The sequence below is a fragment of the Schistocerca gregaria genome, chromosome 9 (genome assembly GCF_023897955.1).
Source record: "Schistocerca gregaria isolate iqSchGreg1 chromosome 9, iqSchGreg1.2, whole genome shotgun sequence".
NCBI lineage: Eukaryota > Metazoa > Arthropoda > Insecta > Orthoptera > Acrididae > Schistocerca > Schistocerca gregaria.
In genome coordinates this window covers 29025558-29041211 of record NC_064928.1, presented here as the reverse complement: position 1 = coordinate 29041211, position 15654 = coordinate 29025558, and the positions used below count along the sequence as shown (strand labels likewise).

General features: G+C 45.6%; 1 protein-coding gene across 4 annotated transcripts in view; it reads right to left on the bottom strand.

The window, feature by feature from the left end:
* LOC126291794 (uncharacterized) overlaps window positions 1–15654 on the bottom strand; it is a 146181-nt gene that overhangs the window by 44199 nt on the left and 86328 nt on the right. For 3 of the 4 annotated variants that reach the window (XM_049985487.1, XM_049985490.1, XM_049985488.1), the window contains exon 2: window positions 13413–13463. The exons of the other annotated variant lie outside the window; for it this stretch is intronic. In XM_049985487.1, the coding sequence (XP_049841444.1) occupies window positions 13413–13462 (50 nt within the window). In that variant the 5' untranslated portion in view covers window position 13463. The remainder of the gene's footprint in view (window positions 1–13412; window positions 13464–15654) is intronic. 4 annotated transcript variants of the gene reach the window in all.

Below are 15654 nucleotides of genomic sequence, written 5' to 3'. Positions count from 1 at the left end.
GATCTAGCTCCACAGTTAAAGCGAGAAACAGCAGCCTTCAAAAACTTGCTGAGTCCCCATGGCAAGCTACTGCTCAAGTTTTACGCCTTGCTCCTGTCATACTGTGTTTCTGATTACTCCTGCTCGACCTGGATCAATAGAGCTCACGCTAAGAAGATAGATGTGTTACTCTGTCAGGCAATATGAATAATTATAGGATGCATTCGGAATACAAACACTCCATGGCATCCTGCACTCACCAATATTCCATCTCCAGCTCCAAGGGGATCAGAAACTCTCCTGAAGGTCAGGCACAACATTAACCACAATACAGTGCGAGCAGTCATGAATATGAATAGTGAGCAAACTTCTTGTTGACAATCCTTCCCTCTGGATACAATAATTCGACCTCACCAGGCGTCAGTGGTGGATCCTGATCAGAATTCAAACTGGACCAGACACGTGTGGTTACGTATTGTACAAGTGGGAGATGGCTAGTTCTGCAAATTGTGAGTGCGGTGCCTCCTTACAGTCAGTCCACTACATTGCTATTGAGTGTCGTTTTGAAGCATATAGAGGAACGATAATGGACATTCACTACGAGTTGGATGAATCGATGTACTGAGTCAGTGAATTAGATCTGGAGATGCAACATTGAACAAGACTGTGGATGTGCACATTTATCGATATATATATACACTCCTGGAAATGGAAAAAGAACACATTGACACCGGTGTGTCAGACCCACCATACTTGCTCCGGACACTGCGAGAGGGCTTTACAAGCAATGATCACACGCATGGCACAGCGGACAAACCAGGAACCGCGGTGTTGGCCGTCGAATGGCGCTAGCTGCGCAGCATTTGTGCACCGCCGCCGTCAGTGTCAGCCAGTTTGCCGTGGCATACGGAGCTCCATCGCAGTCTTTGACACTGGTAGCATGCCTCGACAGCGTGGACGTGAACCGTATGTGCAGTTGACGGACTTTGAGCGAGGGCGTATAGTGGGCATGCGGGAGGCCGGGTGAACGTACCGCCGAATTACTCAACACGTGGGGCGTGAGGTCTCCACAGTACATCGATGTTGTCGCCAGTGGTCGGCGGAAGGTGCACGTGCCCGTCGACCTGGGACCGGACCGCAGCGACGCACGGATGCACGCCAAGACCGTAGGATCCTACGCAGTGCCGTAGGGGACCGCACCGCCACTTCCCAGCAAATTAGGGACACTGTTGCTCCTGGGGTATCGGCGAGGACCATTCGCAACCGTCTCCATGAAGCTGGGCTACGGTCCCGCACACCGTTAGGCCGTCTTCCGCTCACGCCCCAACATCGTGCAGCCCGCCTCCAGTGGTGTCGCGACAGGCGTGAATGGAGGGACGAATGGAGACGTGTCGTCTTCAGCGATGAGAGTCGCTTCTGCCTTGGTGCCAATGATGGTCGTATGCGTGTTTGGCGCAGTGCAGGTGAGCGCCAAAATCAGCACTGCATACGACTGAGGCACACAGGGCCAACACCCGGCGTCATGGTGTGGGGAGCGATCTCCTACACTGGCCGTACACCTCTGGTGATCGTCGAGGGGACACTGAATAGTGCACGGTACATCCAAACCGTCATCGAACCCATCGTGCTACCATTCCTAGACCGGCAAGGGAACTTGCTGTTCCAACAGGACAATGCACGTCCGCATGTATCCCGTGCCACCCAAAGTGCTCTAGAAGGTGTAAGTCAACTACCCTGGCCAGCAAAATCTCCGGATCTGTCGCCCATTGAGCATGTTTGGGACTGGATGAAGCGTCGTCTCACGCGGTCTGCACGTCCAGCACGAACGCTGGTCCAACTGAGGCGCCAGGTGGAAATGGCACGGCAAGCCGTTCCACAGGGCTACATCCAGCATCTCTACGATCGTCTCCATGGGAGAACAGCAACCTGCATTGCTGCGAAAGGTGGATAAACACTGTACTAGTGCCGACATTGTGCATGCTCTGTTGCCTGTGTCTATGTGCCTGTGGTTCTGTCAGTGTGATCATGTGATGTATCTGACCCCTGGAATGTGTCAATAAAGTTTCCCCTTCCTGGGACAATGAATTCACGGTGTTCTTATTTCAATTTCCAGGAGTGTATATATTAAATAAAATTTACATTAGTCGTATGCAGACGACTAACTGCTGAATATGTATTAGCATTATCAAATATGGAATTTTTTAGAAACTTCATGACAGAACAGAACGAGTGAGACATGAAAGAATTCTTCAATTTAGACTAGAAAAAATTGTTAATTTATCCGACGGGTTACGGAAAATAGACGCAGCGGAATACTGCACGACTTTCTGCACAGGACCGGGGGAAGTGCGCTCTAAAGGCAGGTCGCTGTTCTGCCTAGCCTTAATAGACCGAAAACTGCAAATTCTTGGAAATAAGTTCACATTGTTAACAACAAACGTTATTAATCCTAGATTACTAAACTCTCGGAAAATTCAAGACTTCAGTTGATACTAGTTCACTGTGTAACTAAGCTGTTTCTACGGCTTATTACGTTAAGATTATGGTCGCCAGTGACTCTAACCCTATAACTAATCAAAGGTTTGGTCGAGTCGGAAAATAAATAAATTTGTTCACAGACCAAAAACTCATAAAAATGCATACGTTGTGATGTCGCTATAGGGGATGCGATGTAATTAATAGTAATGTCAGTGCACTGTAGACGAGGATCAAACATTTAAAATAAAATAGAAAATGCATGAACACTGTGCATACCATTAGCTCCCAGCAACGCACCTGAAAATAAGACTTAACCTAAAGCATTTGTTTTAAAATAAAAAGGGAAACTAATCACTGGACCTGTGCGTAAGGAAACGCGTTGGAAGTGCTAACAGGAAAGCTACGAGGTGAGTGGCTTAGGTGCAAATACGTAACCTCGGAACACAAGAGAAAATTGTGGATAAAATCATTTATTCCTAAGATATGGATGTGAGGCATGTACACAATTCCTGATAACACTAATTTCTAAAACATTAAAGAAAAACATCGATACATTCACCGTTATAATCTACAGCTAAAATCATTGGTGTGAATCATTCATACAACTGCTGTTGCCTGATGACTGATCGCAATAACTCGACAAACGCTACACGTTTCGCTGTACACCCGCGTGCCCACGTGGTTTGTGGAGACGCAGTTTCTAGCTATCGTGGCCAAGTTGCCACAATATCACATCACACAATCATGAACTGTTACCATTCTTTAAAACAAACATGAGACCAGGCAGTTGGTGATGACGGTAGCCCAACAAACTCTAATGTTCAACCACGTGGTCGGCTCCCCACGGACGAAAGACACATAAAGCAAGGAAAATTTACGAGAAGGCAAAGCTATTAATATTTAGAAAAATGAAAGCTTATACAGGCACAGCTGAAGGCAGACATTCATTCAGAAGCGAGTACTCACTTCTTATCGACACCTTTGCGTGGAGCTCTTCCAGCGGATCCAAGTCTGCTATAGAAATTTACTAAAATAAAAATCTGCCAAAGTTTTGCATTCCTTGCTGCGATAAGGCAAAGCAATCTTTCAGAGTTGAAAAGCGAGACTAAAAGCTAACAGCTGTCCCCTCACCAAGTAACAGTGCGCCACGCGGTCAGTCTAACTCAATCTTCTTCGACTGGAGCACAGCTGTGGACGCTTCCCGTACCGGCAGCAGACTGCCTCCCTTTTTCTTCTCCAGCCTCTTCCACGCTCCGCGTGGCCCGGAAAACCCAAAGATGATTTCCGCCACCAACCTAACGCAGGTGGATTTCTCACAAGTAGCGCAAACCTCTTTGCCTTTTTGACCACTACGAGAGTTGGCTATTCTGTACAACTGCTGCTGAATCTGTACGACTATCGCAGACTTTCTGCAGCAGACTACGCCACCGTCTAGCAACGTGACACACAACCACATTCATTCAATCACACCACTATGAGTGTTATGAGAGAAAAGAAACAAGGAAAAGAAAGAGAAATGCTAGTTAAAATGGGCTACAGGACCCTTTTAACTGGTCCCGACAATCTGGTACTCTCAGTATAAGGTGTAAAACAGGACATTTTCTACTTGTTTTGGCATAGCATTGGAGACCTTATAATTGTAATTATCTAGCGCATACACTATAAATTGGAATAACAAAATTTACGATAGTTTAGTAACAATGAAACACTTTTCTCCCGTTAGTGTTCTTGGGTTAAAGAAAATAAATACAGGGTGTCCCAGGGGGGACGACAGCTACTCAGCGGTGTGACAGGAACGATCATTCTGAGCAAAACAACCCCAGTAGACGCGGGCTCTAGAATGCATACTTCAACAGCTAAGAGCAGTTGTTCATCTTCGCTACTGTGTAACATTTCTCTCCTATTGCGCAGGAGCTCATACACTATGTGATCAAAGTATCCGGACTTCCCCAAAAACATACGTTTTTCATATTAGGTAAATTGTGCTGCCAGCTACTGCCAGGTACTCCATATCAGCGACCTCAGTAGTCATTAGATATCGTGAGAGAGCAGAATGGGGCGCTCCGCGGAACTCACGGACTTCGAACGTGGTCAGGTGATTGGAATTTCTGTGAGACGGGCTGGATAGATGTCTGCCTATTACACCTTAGGAACCTCTTCAACTGTCGGCGGTCACTGACAGTCAACAGACGAGGTCGGCCTGTACGCTTTTGTGCTGTACGTGTCCCTTCACGTTTCCACTTCACTGTCACATCGGAAACAGTGGACCTTAGGACGTTTAGGACTGTGGAAATTTCACGTACAGGCGTATGACACAAGTGACATCCAAACTGCATCAGGATCCTCTGCAAATACTATGACAGTTAGATGGGAGATGAGAAAACTTGGATTTCATAGTAGATCGGCTGCTCATAATCCACACATCACGGCGGTAAATACCAAACGACGCCTAGCTTGGTGTAAGGAGCGTAAACATTGGACAATTGAACAGTGGAGAAACGTTCTGTGGAGTGACGAATCGCGATACACAATGTGGCGAGTGCCCGGTGAACGTCATCTGCCAGCGTGTGTAGAGACAACGGTAAAATTCGGAGGTGGTGGTGTTATGGTGTTGTCGTGTTTTTCATGGAGGGGGCTTGCACCCCTTGTTGTTTTGCGTCGCACTATCACAGCATAGGCCTACACTGATGTTTTAAGCACCTTTTCGGTTCCCACTATTGGAGAGCAACTCGGGGATGATGACTGCATCTTTCAGCGCGATCGAGCACCTGTTCATAATGCACGGCCTGTGGTGGAGTGGTTACACGACAATAACATCCCTGTAATGGACTGGCCTGCACAGAGTCCTGATCTGAGTCCTATAGAAAACCTTTGGGATGTTTCGGAACGCCGAATTCGTGCCAGGCCTTCACCGACCGACACCGACACCTCTCCTCAGTACAGCAATGCGTGAAGAATGGTCTGCCATTCCCCAAGAAACCTTCCAGCACCTTATTGAGCGAGAGCGGAAGGTGTCATCAAGGCTTAGGGTGGACCAACACGATATTGAATTCCAGTATTATTGATGGAGTATGTCACGAACTTGTAAGTCATTTTCAGTCATGTGTCCACATACTTTTGATCACATAGTGTAGCTCTTAAGGCGCGCATTTCAGAGCCTAAGTTCATCGAGCTTTTTTGCTTCGAATGATTGTTCTGGCGTAGCCCTGAGTATTTGTCGTTCATCCTGGGACACCGTCTATCCAGAGAACAATTCACAATTTGCACCACCTTTCGCTCGTACCTTCCGTTGCGTTTGCGAATCCCAGAATATGATGCCGTATGTCACAAGGCCTCAAAATGGTTCGAATGGCTCAGAGCACATCTGAGGTCATCAGTCCCCTAGACTTAGAACTACTTAGACCTAACTAATCTAATGACATCACACACACCCATGCCTGAGGCAGGATTCGAACCTGCGACCGTAGCAGCAGCGCGGTTCCGGACTGAAGCACCTAGAACCGCTCTGCCACAATGGCCGGCTGTCATAAGGGAATTATAATAAAACAAACTAGACCACTTTTCATGTTGCATTATCACTTACTACAGATATTACTGTAATGGTACATACAGCAGTTCCTGAGTATGGCTCTCGATAACAGCTTATCGTCTATCTGAACACCTAATTATTTGGAATGTTTAGTCTCATTAATCGTATGATCGATCTGCCTCATGAAAATGTCAGTTTTAGCTAAATAATGTGCTAAAATTGTTAAAACAGTGTCTTACTGTGATTTAGCACAAATTTTGTTGTACCCACGGACCCAACCCACCAACCAACCACCTGGCGCACGCGCGCCCTCACCGTGGCATCGCTGGGCACAGTTCTTGCCGCGGCCGTCGGCGCCTCGGGGCGCTACCGCCGACGGAAGAGGTCGCGCCGTGGCTGAGCTCGGGTCCGCAGCGCCCTCTGCCTTTTGCATATGTGGAGGAGAACCGGCCCCGTGACGGACAGTCTATTGTCGATTGCCTATTGCTAGCCTTTCGTGGAGTTTATAGCGGAGCCATTGCAGTGTGATATGTACTATTGTATTCGACTAGGCTCAGTACACGGATTACTCTTGGATATTACTTGGATTTGTGTTGCTGGTGCGGATTTCGTCACAAATAAAAGGAAGTTATCTCTTCATTCTAGCTGGCGCAATTCTTGTCATTAATTATTTTTCGGCCAACAGACATAGCTACATCCTGGTCACTACCCACGCTTTATACAATTTGTGTTGGCTGCCCCAAAAGTACCGCCGAGGACCTTGGGTTTGGGAGCCGTCACAAAAAATTTATTTTCTACAGTCCATGAATTTATGTATTGAATTGCAGTATTTGACAAATTCCCTATGTTCCACTCAACATCCTTTACTACTAAGCCAGTGGTGTCAGGAGACAGAAATATTTTAGAAACACCTTTCGTTGCAATAATTATGATGATGATGATTAAATGGTGCCCAACAGCAAGGTCATCAGTATGTCGCTAATGTACTGATCACGACAAAGTTGTAACAATTTTTACAGTTACCTACAGCGCCTGACCGTCATAGCTAAGAAGACAAAGGTACTAGAACTTGGCTGGACTGCTGCCGTCGCTGGCCTCTCGTCGCTGGACATGAAACCGAGGAGCGCAGGCCCGCCTTTGTCACGTTTAAATGCGAAACCGCGGCGCCAGCTCCTTCAGTGACGCGTTCTGTTTCAGTGCCGCAGTGGTCGCAGAGTGTCTCGATAGAAGGCTGTAATGTCCAACGATCTCTCGAACTTTCTCCACTGATGCTCAACGTCGTCAGTGCTGGAGATGAAATTTTCTGGATGACAGCTCAGGTAATATGAAGGGTATATGAAATAAAGGAATGGAAAGCAAAGTGAAAGGGTGGGTGAGAACGTGGTCACTTCCAGCCGCCCAGGGCACTGTGGTAGTGCAACGACGAAAGTTGGAAACTTGTGCCGGACGGGACTCGACCCAGGACTTACCGCTTCTCGTGGACGGTTGCCACAGCTGCTTCGGCCATCCGGACACGGTCCCTAACTTACTGAAACTTCCAACACACCGCAGGCTGCAACGCGGCGTCCCTCGTCCATAAACCCTCTGCTCGCAAATCACTGATTCCCGTAGGAGTCTGGTCGATATTAGTGCATCCGCACTGAACCAAATGTCATGTAGCCATCACACGATCACAATATATATAGAGTGAATCACCTAGAACTTGCGCCGCATATGTTGCGGAAATGGAAAGTGCTGTTTATGTGCGGTTTTCATTGAATGGTACTCAATGGCTCGTATTCTTAGCCACTAAACAGTTTGTAATAATACTTAGAAAGTGTAGTTTTGTGCCAACATGCACTTTTTTAAAAATGAAACAATGCCTATTCACATTAACAGATTGGGTGTCCGTTGCAGGGTTCTAGTGTGAGTCGTTTGCGAACTATGATATTTTGGAAAGTTTCCAAATCGACACTTGTTTGTGCTATTCGACCTAGGTAGTTGCTAGGTATTATGTTGTTATGTTTGTTTACAGTGCACATCTGTCAACTGCAACATTGCCATACAGTGCGCACAAACGTTTATGGATGTTCACTACGGTTTTTTTTATTTTTATTTATTTAGTTTTTTTGTGCACGCAAGAATTCAGTAACAGCGTGCTGCTTGTAACGTGAGTCGTATTAGACACCATTTGTACGCTGTACTACGGCTCTGCCATCTGCCAGAACGGTTCGAAACTTCACCGGCGCACAGAGCAAACATCATCTGTGAAGCACCAACAAGGACGTTTGTCTATGTATATTAGTGACTTTTTAAAAATATGTGCGGCATTACGTACTGAACGACCCTCATATTACCACAAACTGCTGGTTGGCTAACAGTGTGAGGCCCTGATTACCAAGATTTGGGTGATTCACGCTATATCGGACGTATTGAAGACCTGCAGATAATATGTAATTTTTACGTTCTCTGATTAGCTGCTAAAAGTAATTTTTCGATAAGACATTTAGAACAATTTCACCGTTCTTTCTACCCGCCATAATCTTTTGTGTCTCAAAGTCTGTAGGTGGTAAGTTGACATCTCCACAGGCCAGGATATTTACGCGAAATTTTTTGCCGGTTCCCTTTCAAATCTCCCACCAGCACAGCTGCTCGTTTTACATTACAAATCTGTTGCAACCTCATTAGACGTTAACCTATCTTTGCAGTATACATACCAATTTAGAATTTTATTGCTGTTATCATCTGGTTGAACAAGATTTCTGTCACTAGTTCTATGTGGCCATTGTTACCATTTATGAGCAAGACTAGTTCTGAACCCTTCCGTAGACCCTTGAAACGCCTGATAAATCACGCAGGGCTAACAGGTAATTAGGATTGTGGAAACGGCCAAGGAAGTTCGGTCGGATTCATTTCACAATTGTAATTTATTATCATATGACGATTACTGAAGGCAAAAGGCCACAATGTTTTAAGATGCTAACAGGGCTGATAACCCACAAGGTGCACAAAAAGAGACAAACAAACGCAATAAGATGGCTGAAGGCCACAAAGTTAAATTCTACAAATTAAGGAAATATATATTGCAACTATCGGTAAAACGGTACATTAAGTTTAAAAATTTGCTTTAGCAACACCAACGGCGGAAGGCCTCCAATAACTTGTAAAATCTTTCAGAGGAAATTACAATAACCTTTCAAGAGCAGAAGTCGATAAGGAAACTCGGAGAACATGTTTCCAGGGCTGAAGGCCCACAACTAACCTTGCCCAATTGAAAATATAAAATACAGTTAAATTACAACAACATTAACACAGCCAAAAGGATAATTAAGGGAACGGCACTCAGGAGTCTCCAGTGGATCTGTCTGGCCTCGTTCACTTAAGCAGGACAGGTGGTGAGTCCAACTACACTTAATTCGTGCGAACCCAACCAAGGGACAGTCATGTTCCGACCGACCAACCGCTTGCTTGCCACGACGGAGCTCACGAGAATTCAAGGCCCCCCCAAAAAATTTACAAATATTACTCTCCCCAAACCAACGCGTATGTGAACTCAGCTGTCAAAACTACACACCATGTTGGTTAGCTACAACAGGTGGGGAAATGACACTGCCTAAAAACTACGTTAGCGGCCAGGACAGGTAACCAGAAGACTAACGACCACAAGGCAGAAAATTCCGCTGGTGCGCTTGACTATGGATAAATTAATTTGATCAATTCCACCTGACGGCGGCTATCTCGAACACTTCACTCGTTGTTTCTCACAGGAAAACCTTCCCAACACCGAACCACCGAAACGAACCACACAACATAAATGGACGTGGTTTGGGTACTTTAAACACCACTGAACGTTGTCGTCCTGGGTCGGTGAACCACGAAGCTCGTAGCGATCGGACAGCTCCACACACGCTGCGACACTGGGCAGTGACCGTCAATGGACCCAGCTGGCTGCACCGCGTGGAGATATCTTCCCCGGTCCACAGCAACTGACCGACTCACTGCCAGTATGCCGACAACATTTAAAACAAGTTATCGGCTGCTCCATCCCGACTGCACCAGTGCCCCATTGCAACTCCCCGACTGGCAGGTCGAGGCTGCGCTCCAGACGCGTTCCAGCTGACTGGCAGACCGGACTCCCGACCCCGACTCGCAACCCGAACTGCCCTGCTGGAGCCTTCCAGCTGGCTGGGCGACAGACGACAACCGGGGAGTAACAGCAGTCGAGCAAAGACACTCCGAGTGGGAATACGTCGATACGCATGATGGCGGCCCTCGTGGTCAGGCAAAGCAGCAACTCAGTGACAGTAGTGATTTAAGTTAACGTAGTGAGGTGGAGGTGCGTTAGAAACGGCAACACAAGCCACGCACGGCTCAACACTCCTGTACTTAACTATTACTGTATCAATCTTTCTATGATCTGCCATGATGAACGCTGCTCTGTTTATTTAGTATGAGTAGTATCCTTCCCTGACTGAAATCAGAACGCTTCTTATCGAGCCTGTAGAGGGATTTCTCTATCCTAAAAGAAAGCCCACGTGCATGTCACGTATGTTCCACTACCCTAGTAGCTGTCTCCCGCATGTAGTGCACGCCTGACGTACTAAGGTAGGTGCTTCAGTTCTCCACCCGGCAACATGTTAAACTTTTAAATATCCTCCCGACACCATTGTCAACACAAAGTGGTGTGAGCTGGACGTACTGTGATTCACAAGCAGCGGCTCAGAAATTTGCCTAAGGAAAAGCAAAATTCGTATAACAGGCGACGAAAGTTGCCTTCATTTGTAAGAGCCAGAACTTATCCAACAGTCAAGTGTTCGGGGTTCGAAGATTAACCCAAACCAATGAAAGTGGTGTGACTGCAATGTGGCTTGTTCCTTAGGTTACACTGGACTTGCTCTAAAGGAATGGTCAGCAACATTTTAACTGGTAAGTACCATATAGCTCGAAAATGAAATAAAGGCGGGCGGTATTCGTTAATAACTTTGTTTGGCTATAACGATCTCTATTATATTAAAAATACAAAAATATGAAATAGTTACTTTTAAATTTCATTCACTATCATTTTTATTAATAAGTAGGGACTATGATGAAAGTAAAATGAGAAAAAAATATTAAATAACGACTTGGAAATAATTACACATGCGAGGCGAATCAAAATTTACTGCGATTTTTGGGGATATATTTGACTGGCTGTTTGTGGAATATTTGCTTTTATTTCTGTCGTATAAATTCGTAGAATGGCACTCAAATGCTTGTCTGTGAGATGAGGAGAATTTTTATTTTTCTGTTATTGAGAACTGATAAAGATGGCTCACATAAATCAATGCTGTCAAAAATAGAAATTATTTGCTCAGAAAAGCATTTCAATTCTTCAAAATTAGATGGCACACTGTCATGAAATTGAACAGGATCACCGACTTCAGAGACGGAGTTTGTCAGAGTGTCACTAGACTGAACATCAATCACATCCATTTTGTAGATTAGAATATCTCAGTACACATGAAAAAGGGCATGCAAAATTCTTGAGGTTGCCACAAATGTTCTCGAAGTCACAAAATATCTCGTTGAACTGATTTTGTAGTTCCTTTAAAATGCATTTCATTTTCTTGTTTTTCCGTTGAGAATTTATTCCAACTTCCTAAACATTATTTTTAAGATTTGGGAATTGGTCCATCTTTTCGTCGTCAAATTGTTTTATGCAGAGCTTGTTTTTTTGTTCGTAATGTCTATGCACTTGTATGCATATCAGATATTAATTTCTGTTTTCTTTGAAGCCCCATATTCAGTATATTTAACTCATCTGTTAAATCTGTCAAAAATCCAAGGTCCATCAAACACTAGAGGCGTTTAAATTGTGGAACACATTTGCCCTTTTCTGTCGTAAATGTGCTGATTTCTTTTCTGGGTCAACTGGCGATGTATCAACCCAGTTTTTTTCTGATGAAGTTTGCAGTTGGTATAACGATCTTCGTTATATCTTTGGATGCAAAAATTTTGCAGCATAATGTTTCTCCGTGGAGAGTACAATGGAAAAATAAGGGGATACCTCAACCTGTAGTTTTATTTTTCCTTCTATCAGCTGTAACGCAAACCAGTTTAAAACGTTATACCTTCATTGACACTAACACTTACTCTGAGTGGCAAAATAAATTTTTCCCTGCAGTCATTCTTTCCAAACTGTGTATATGAAAAAGTTCCTGAAATAATTTAAGTTCTAATCAGTACCGGAAACAAATATTAGTAGCTCCGCTGTATCTGAAATATCATCATTTCCATAGATAGACTGAGAGAACCGTTCAAATAATCGCGCCTTTTGCTGAAGTTGTTGAAACAAATTAGTGCCCAGATCTTCCATAATCTGGGAGCACGTTCTGGCTGACAGACACATATCTCCAGATTTTTCTATTTGGACACACCTTCTTTACCGTTACGCACGCTGTTTCACTAGTTCGCTGTCAGCAACGGTCGGCCATACTTGGCAAGTATTTCGGTTGCCTTTAAAGTCGCACTTACACTCGACTCGTTACTCTGAACTTTAAGCTTATAAATATTGTGTTAGCTTTTTAAAGGAGACAGTAGTGCGTTAATTTTATTTTTTCACCAATCACCCCCAAGACATTCAAATTTCACTTTATGATCGTTGTCGTCCTGTCGTTCGAGGTCATATTCTTATAAACAGCAACAGTGTTTTGATTTATTAAGCACTGAGTTTTCATTCACAATTAATAAATAAGTATAAATATATACATGCATCTTTAAGCACTCTATTTTCTTCCAGTGACTTTAAAAAAAATTAAGCCATGTGTGATAGTTACTAAGCTTACAATCCGGAGTAAAGGCTGCAGTAACGGAAGTATTTTTGTGTTTCGTACGAGCTATTTAGCCTTGTGAACTCAACGCGTCAAACAAAAACGCTCTGACACTTGGTGAGATTCAACGCAGCTGTTAGTTTGTTCGCGCGCCGTGCGTACACAGTAAGTTGTTTAGTTGGCTCGGTCGGCAGAGACACTCGCATTTCAGATTTATTGCGAAACTAAGGGAATTCCGAACGATGAGAGCTCCTTATGAAACAGTCGTTGGCGTGACCACTGCTTTAGGGGATCTGAGAACAACTAACGCTCAATAGTATGCTACAATCTACTTGCCACAGGTCATATAAAACGATTATTTTCCAGGTTCGGATTCAAAAATTGGTTTGAACGCTTTAGAAATTTTAGGTGTAAAGGCAAGTACTCTGAGAAACGATAAAAGGATTTGTACAAAATATGTTTTTCTTCTCTATGGTAGAGGCAGCCCATGTACCAGGCCAGTCTGAACGACACCCAACTTAGAGAATGTCAAACAATCAACTGACCTGCAACTGAGTAGTTGTGTCTCATTCAGTTCCCACTAGCACGTGCTCAACAACGGAGCTTCGTAAACGTTTCAGAAACAAAGCATAACTCACCAATCATCAGCAGACGTCACTGCAGTTAGAATATCCTGAAGAGCGGACATGCTGGAAAAGAAAACAAAAAATAGGATATGTCAACACATTAATGCCCAGTTGCATTACTGAATTAAAAATTTTTTATGATTTGCAACTCTGGATACCACTTCCGATTTCATCACAAGCTCATGCAAGCAAATATCCACACACACACACACACACACACACACACACACACGTGCCTGTACTCACGGACATTAATGAGCCGAACGTTAACAGTGTAACATGCAGCAGCTATTCGGCAAGTCTCTGGTTGGTTTCTGTAGGAGCGTGGCACCAGATGTGTACGTGCAGGTCGCTCGACTCCCGTAATTTAGCGGCTGGTGGTTTAGGATCGCGGAACTGACACCCGGTAGCTAAACAGATCTATCCCGTGGGGTTCGGATCAGCCAAATTTCGTGGCCAAGTCATCAAAGGGAGTTCACGCACGTCGAACCACTGTAGCAAGATCCTGGCCTCAAGTCAGGGTTAGTTATATTACTGGAAGAAGCCTGCCCCACTGGGAAAAACATCAAGCAGTAAGGGACGCATGTAGTCTGTAATAGTGTTCGGGAAGCTCAAAAGCGCTATGGAGCTTTCCATTCTATTGTATGCCCCCAGAGGAATACGCCAAGGCCCCTTTAGCATAATACTGTCCCACAGGCCCACATGCAGTGGGCTCTGGTCAGAGTAGGTGGGGATCACCTGCTGCTGGTCACAACATAGAACCGTGCATGCCGAGTGGTAGGCTCTGATCGGAACAGCTAGGGATAATCTGCTGCTGGTTGCAAAGTTCAACTGTGTGTGCTGAGCAGAATAGGTAGGGTTCACCTGCTGCTGGTAACAATGTTGAACCGTGTGTGCCAAGCAGTGGGCTCTGGTCGGAACAGTTGGGGAACACCTGCTGCTGTCACAATGTTCAACTGTGTGTGGTGCGTGGTGGGCTCTGACTGGAAGAGGTGGGGATCACCTGCAGATGGTCACAATGTTCATCCGTGTGTGCCAAGCAGTGGGCTCTGATCACAGTAGGTGGGGATCACCTTCTTTTGGTCAGAATGTTGAACCGTGTGTGCCAAGCAGTTGGCTGTGATCAGAGTAGGTGGGGATCACCTGCTGCTGGTCACAATGTTGAACTGTGTGTGTCGAGCAGTGGACTCTAATCAGAAGAGGTGGCGATCACCTGCTGCTGGGCACAATGTTGCACTGTGTATGCCAAGCAGTGGGCCCTGATCGGAACAGGAGGGGATCACCTGCTTCTGGTCACAATGTTCAAACGTGTGTACCAAGCAGAGTAGGTGGAGATCACCTTTTGCTGGTCACAATGTGTATCCGTACGTACCGAAAGGTGGGCTCTGATAAGTACAGTGGGGATCACCTGATGCTGGTCACAATGTTGAACCATGTGTGCAGACTGGTGTCGTTCTGATCGGAGCAGGTGCGGATCACTTGCTGCTCGTTGCAAAGTTCAACTGTGTGAGCTGAGCAGAGAAGGTGGGGCTCACCTGCTGCTGGTCACAATGTTTAACCGTGTGTGCCAAGTGGTGGGCTCTTATCTGAACAGGTCGGGATCACCTGCTGCTGGTCACAATGTTTAACTGTGTGTGCCGAGCGATGGGCTCTGATCAGAGTAGAAGGGGCTTTTCTGCTGCTGGTCACAATGTTGAAATGCATGTGCCAAGCGGTGGGCACTGATCGGAACTGGTGAGGATAAACTGATGCTGGTCACACCGTTGAATTGTGAATGCGGAGCATGGGGCCCTGATCAGACTAGGTGGGGCTCACCTGCTGCCGCTCACAATGTTCAATCGTGTGTGCCTAAAAGTGGGCTCTGATCTAAACGGTGGGATCACCTGCTGCTGGTCCCGAAGTTCAACTGTGTGTGCCGAGCAAAGTAGGTGGGCTCTCCTGCTGTTGGTCACAATGTTGAACCGTGTGTTCTGAGCACTGGGCTCTGATGGCAACAGGTGGGGATCACCTGCTGCTGGTCACAATAATCAAACGTGTGTGCCGAGCGTTGGGCTCTGATGATCGGAGTAGGTGGGGATCACCTGCAGCTGGTCACTATGTTCAACTGTGTGTGCTGAGCGGTAGGTTCTGACTGGAACAGGTGGGGATCACCTGCTGCTGGTCACAATGTTCAACCACGTGTGCCAAGCGGTGGGCTCTGATTGGAACAGGTGGGAATCACCTGCTGCTGGTCACAATGTTGATTCGTGTGTGC